General features: G+C 49.4%; 1 protein-coding gene across 2 annotated transcripts in view; it reads right to left on the bottom strand.

The window, feature by feature from the left end:
* Positions 1-629: 629 nt before the first annotated feature.
* CHRD (chordin) overlaps positions 630-6,000 on the bottom strand; it is a 47,528-nt gene continuing 42,157 nt past the window's right edge. Inside the window, exons 20-23 of one of the 2 annotated variants that reach the window (XM_035133669.3) lie at positions 5,640-5,742; positions 4,020-4,174; positions 3,464-3,557; positions 630-2,072 (exon numbers count right to left, since the gene is read on the bottom strand). In XM_035133669.3, coding sequence (XP_034989560.2) covers positions 2,014-2,072; positions 3,464-3,557; positions 4,020-4,174; positions 5,640-5,742 — 411 coding nt within the window. In that variant the 3' untranslated portion in view covers positions 630-2,013. The remainder of the gene's footprint in view (positions 2,073-3,463; positions 3,558-4,019; positions 4,175-5,639; positions 5,743-6,000) is intronic. The other variant, XM_035133672.3, reaches the window with a different exon arrangement.

Raw genomic sequence — 6,000 nt, 5'->3', positions numbered from 1 at the left:
TGGAGTGACACACCAGCCCTGAGCTGCTTGGTGAGGCTGGGATTTGGTCAGGCTTGGGGAAGGCGGCATGAGAAGGGCACAACAGCAACACGCTCTTCAATCCCAGCCCCTCGAAGGTGAGGCTCAAAGGGTGCAGGACGACGGCCTTCTCATGCCACCCTCCCCAAGTCTGATCAGATCCCAGCCTCACAAAGCGGTGCAGGGCTGGCTCGGGGAGGACAGAGTGAGTGGTGCACCCCCCGGAAAACGCTCCCAGGGAAGATTGCCCCAGCAGTTCCCCCCCCCCTATACACACACTATGGCCCAACCTGTCACTTTCCTTGGGAAAACCCGTTGTTTACTACTAAATTGGAACAAAGGTTGATCTGCAGAAAACCCAGCTGATGTTTGTTCAGATTCAGTGGTAAACAGCAGGGGGTTTCCGTAGGTAAGTGGTAGGACAAAGGGAAAACCTCTTGGTCCCATTCCTGGAAATTATGGATGAGCCCTGAGAGAAGAAGAAGAGTTTGGATTTGATATCCCGCTTTATCACTACCCTAAGGAGTCTCAAAGCGGCTAACATTCTCCTTTCCCTTCCTCCCCCACAACAAACACTCTGTGAATGGACATTCAATGAAGCCAAACATCGGGAGATTTAAGACAGATTTTAAAAAGGACTTATTCATACAGCACAGAACCTTTGGAACTCCCTCCCACAGGAGGCAGGGGTGGCCACCAACTTGAATGGCTTTAAAAGACAAATTCACGATGCCAAAAGCTATCAGTGGCTACTCGTCATCCTGACTCTCTGCCTTGATGGCCAGAGGCAGTAAATGCTTCTGAATACCAGTTCCTAGAAACGACAGCAATAAAGAGAGCTCTTGAACTCGGGTCCTGTTTGTGCGTTTCCCACAAGCGTCTGGTTAGTTGCCATGAGAACAAGATGGTTGACTAGATGGACCATTGGCCTGATCCGGCAGGTTCTTCTTGTAAGAGCAGCGCTCTACTCCGACCGCGCCCAAGAGTGCAATATGAAGAATCATAGAATTATAGAGTTGGAAGGGACCCAAGGGTCATCTAGTCCAACCCCCTGCATTGCAGGAATCTCAACTAAAGGATCAATGACAGACGGCCATCCAACCTCTGCTTTAAACCCTCCAAGGAAGGAGAGTCCACCACCTTCCGAGGGAGACCGTTCCCCTGTCGAACAGCTCTTACTGCCGGAATGTTCTTCCTGGCATTGAGTCAGAATCTCCTTCATTGTAACTTGAAGCCATTGGTCCGAGTCAACAGAAACACCTTTGGGATAGGGTGGGAAATCGCAAAAACACTTGCCAAAGCTAACTAGCTTTTCTCCACTGATTCTTTTTTTTTTTAATAAATACATCATCTCCCGTAACAATCCTCCCGCATTGCGATGAGCGGGGAACAAACAGAAACTTTCCCGTGGAAACCATAAATTACACAACAAGTCCTTCCCAACAACAGACCCCAAAGAAATGCATCAGAGGGTGACAATTTTACACCATATACAGGCTGGTCTGGGGGGTGGGCACTTCTCATGGGCAGGTGGGTGGGCCATGTAAGACGTACTGAAGACATGAAGCCATCTGAAACAATTGGATGGAGGCACTGCACTCTTTGAATTTGTTGGAGTCCCAGCAGATGATGCCACACACACCTCTCCATTGCAATTATAGCCTTGCTTGATATCCACCTGTAGTCCCCAAGAGGTTTGTGGATCCCCCATCTCCTTTCACGGATGCCAGTCCAAAATATATATGACAGTCAGGCTGGTGCCAGGCAGGGAGCAGAGAGCCAAGAGGGTGCCAGGCACTCCAAAGGATGGCTGCTCATTCTGGGGCGAGAGCAGAAGTCGCCCCCTCTCCTCTGTTGACTTAGGAAGCCAACACAACATGGAGGGGTTTGGGGAGGTCTTGCGAAGCGCCAGCTGCAAAATGCCCTGTTCTTCAGCTCTACCAGCACTTGGCAGTGCCCACCGTGACATCTGGGCTCCCTGGTCCAGCCAGCCAGCTAGTGTCCCCAGGAATCCTTAGCTTCCTCTCGTGGCATCTCCTGAGTGTCATCTGGTGCTGCAAGGCAATGGAGGGAGGGGTAAGTAAACAAGAGAACAGGACCCAAAGCAAAGGAAGGCTATACTCAAAGCTGCCTTCGTTGTGTTTTGTTTTTTTCCTTTCGCAATAGACTCTGCACCTTCTTGTGGGATGTAAGCCTTGTAGCAGTCAAATACAACATTCCTTGTTTGCCTAGAGTTGACACAGACAGGGGGGGGTGTTGATCCAACCAGTTGAACTTCCTGTTACACCTGGTCTGGCACATCCTTCTCCTGCATGTGACCAGGTAGGTGGGCATGACCCTTGGAGACCCCACAAAAAGGGCCAGTCACATAGCCATCTTCCTCTCTTGATGCTTTCCTTCTTGATGCCTGTTTCCTGATGCTGTTTGCTGGCTCTCTGCCAGCAGCACATGGGATGAATCCCCATATGGGATAAATCCACACCTTCTTCTGTAATTACAAGCTAAAGCCTGCCTTTAGGGATCATACCGTGAACGGAATGTAAGTAAACTTCTTGTTACTGTTTAAGGAAGACTGTTGTGTCTTTATTGCTTTCTAAGAGGAATCAAAAGGGGTCTTACCAGGAATAATCCAATCTGGGCATGCCAGACTGGATTGCTTAACTAAAGAGATTCAAACGAATCTGCAAACTACTCCTGCTGTGTAGGGGGGAATGTGCTCTGCTAAATGGCTCACTAGCATGAGCAAGGAAGGATAATATTTAAGCAATATATCCTCTCCTACTATCCACAACATTCCCACACTTTTCTAGGTGTAGTCTAGGTGAAAAGGCAGGCTAAACAAATCGTGTGTGTGTGTGTGTGTGTGTGTGTGTGTGTGTGTGTGTGCGCGCGCGCGCGCAGGGGGAACTGGAAACACAATCTTAGAGACACACATGTTGCTTAGTGGGAGCTGGAACTTGGAAACCTCCAAGTTGTGTTTTCAGCAGCAGACTCAACTGAGGCCCCATGAAATCACTCGTCCAGCAGTTTGGAAAGGAAGGCTAGTGATCTGCAATCTAACCTTCTTCTGTTGAGCAAGACCTTCCACCTGACAGCTGTCCTCATCAGTTTATTATTATAGATAGCTCGGTGAGCAGAGCATGAGCCTCTTAACCTCGGGGTCGGGGGTTCGATCCCCACATTGGGCAAAAGATTACTGCTGTGCAGGGTGGCTGGGTGTGGACCCCGTGGCCCCTTCCAGCTCTACAATTCTACAATTATTAGCTCTACTTTTTAAAAAAAACAAAAAGGACCACAGAACTAAAGCAGAGTAAAAGCTAAGAACACATTCATATTGATAAAAAGGCAGGACTAAAATATTCTGCCCACTGAAGAAGTCCATAGATAATAATAATAATTATCATAATATTACATTTATATTACACAGAACTACACTCCTACTGACCGTGGCATTTGGAGCAGCAGCTGTCCTCTGTTTTCTCCCCTCCAGAGCAAGAGGCAGGAGAGCATTCTTGGCGCTGGCAGTGAGTCTCCCCAGACTGAAAAAGGACAGCAAGAGGCATTTACACTAGAGCCAAAACTTGGGGCTGGCATACCCTCCAACGTCCCGCTGATGATCAAAATCGGGACGCTCGTGTTTTGATCCTCAGCTCTTGCTGGAGCTGGCTGACTAGTGAGAGACAAAACAACAACAACCCGAGTGTCTTTTGGTTCAGTGCTCTGGTGTGAGCCAGCTGACTCCCACCAAAGTACCGGATCAAAAAAGAGGACATTCCAGGATCCAATTGGAAACAGGGATGGAGCCTGTAACTCTGGAATGTTTTGCTCAATTCGGGACAGTTGAGTGGTATGAGGTGGTGCTGGTGGTCAGAGCAAGTCTACAGAAAGTGTACTGAAGCCAGGCTCCCAAAATCCACCTTGAGCTGGGGCCTGGGGCCGTCCCACCCCTGCAGCTCAACTCCCTCCTCCTCCTCCTCTGCCACCTCCTGCCCCTCACTCACCAGACACCAGCAGGTGATGCATTTCATCTCCCCAAAGGGGGGCACGGTGGGGTGCCAGCTCTCGTTGTGCAAGTACCACTGCCGCCCAAACTTGCAGGCCCTGGGCCCGTCTGCTTGCATCATGTCAGAGAGGGTGGAGGGACTCCTCTCTGGGGCTGTGGAAAGAACACACAGAGAGAACAGTCGGAAGGGAGAGGAAGATGCGACCATGAACACCAGGACACTCCCTGGTGAAAAAAAAACATCCCGAAATGCCTAAATCATGAGGTCACTGAGAACAAAACACATGCAGAATTCAAAGGAAAGATTTAGACTTCCTGCCCAATACTGACTTGGTCTGCTCCCATGACCATGGCGTTTAAGGATACACCTACGACTAGTTTAAAAGGTCTCAGAGGGAGAGGGGTCTGTGTCTGGGCTGAACCACTTCAGATTGCTGGTGGAGGATCACAACACTGTAGGCTTGCCCCGCTGCAAAAATCAAATATACGTTCTACCACGTCCTTCTCCCTGACATGCTAGTTTCAGTAACCCTAGGTGCAGTAAATGCTTCTTTGCGTGTACCTCGGTTTAAGTACACAATTGGTTCCGGAAGTCCGTACTTAACCTGAAGCGTAATTAACCTGAAGCGAACTTTCCCATTGAAAGTAATGGAAAGTGGATTAATCCATTCCAGACGGGTCCACCGAGTACTTAAACTGAAAGTACTCAAACTGAAGCGTACTTAAACCGAGGTATGACTGTATATAGAGGAATATTCATTTGTGTGAGTCGCCCACTGCCGTCCGAAGTGGTGCAGTCCAGGCACAGCTCTGCTCCATCAAGGAAAATAGAGCAATTTCATTTATGTTTTTTTCATTAAATCATATCCCAGCCTTCCTCGCAAAGGAGCCCAGGGGGCAGTGAACACGCCAGTGATACATCACAATAAAATAAAATTAAAAACACATTTAAGACGGTTAAATTAAATTAAAAGGGTCTAAAAACAGTCAAGAACAATGAACAGTAGAACATTTTTTAAAAAATTGAAAAACACAAATGCAGCCAGATCTCGCCTCCGAATAGACCCACTGAAACTAAAAAGTTTCCAGCAGTGTGCTGAAGGTGCCTGCTTACTGTAATTAGGCAGGGAGTTCCAGAGCATGCTAAATGAGTGACTCATCGCAAACACAGGCAGGGGGACTGCTGTTGCTGGCAGCTGCTTCTGTGGTCTTGCTTGCAACTTCAGCAAGAGTCTCTTGCAAGAGGCTGGGCAGCTATTTGTTGGGAATGCTCTGAACGAAAGGCCTCCAGCAACTCCTGAGTTTCTGAGTTGTCACGGGAGAGGCAGAAGCTCAGCGACTGAATAGGGGGACCAGCAAGCTGTCGTTTGCTGGACCAATGTCTTATCTTGCACCGATTGGATTTGTGCCCTTGGCAGAAACTGAGCTGGGAGCTGGAGTCCTGCAATATCCGCAGGGCCACAGGTTTCCCTACCTCTTCTTTCCTGCTGGGAAAAACCACAGGGGCAGCCGCTCCCTTTATCCCACCCCACGTGAACCAGAGTTATGGCAGCAAAAGGACCTGCGGCTGGTGGACTGCGGCCTGGTTCCACTTGCTGTCCCAGAACGCTCGGCTCACCTGGGCATTGCTTGCAGCAGTCCGATGGGTTGGCCCGGATGGGGTTGCTGCAGGTCAGGTGAGGGCACTGGACCTTCTCACAGTGAACTTCCCCCGTGGCTCCCTGTGCAAAGAGTGTGGGCAGGTACAGACTGTGAGCCTTAGGGTATACACATGCACACATCTGCATGCGTACACAAAGTACATTTCCGAGCACAATTCAAAGTGTGGGTGCTGACCTTTAAAGCCCTAAACGTCCTTGGCCCAGTATACCTGAAGGAGCGTCTCCACCCCCATTGTTCAGCCCGGAATACTGAGGTCCAGCACCAAGAGCCTTCTGGCGGTTCCCTCACTGTGTGAAGTGAAGCTACAGGGAACCAGG

This window comes from Zootoca vivipara, chromosome 5 (assembly GCF_965207765.1).
Source record: "Zootoca vivipara chromosome 5, rZooViv2.hap1.1, whole genome shotgun sequence".
In the NCBI taxonomy this organism is placed as follows: Eukaryota; Metazoa; Chordata; class Lepidosauria; order Squamata; family Lacertidae; genus Zootoca; species Zootoca vivipara.
The sequence above is the reverse complement of the archived record's forward strand: the minus strand, read 5'-3'. Positions and strand labels throughout refer to the sequence as shown.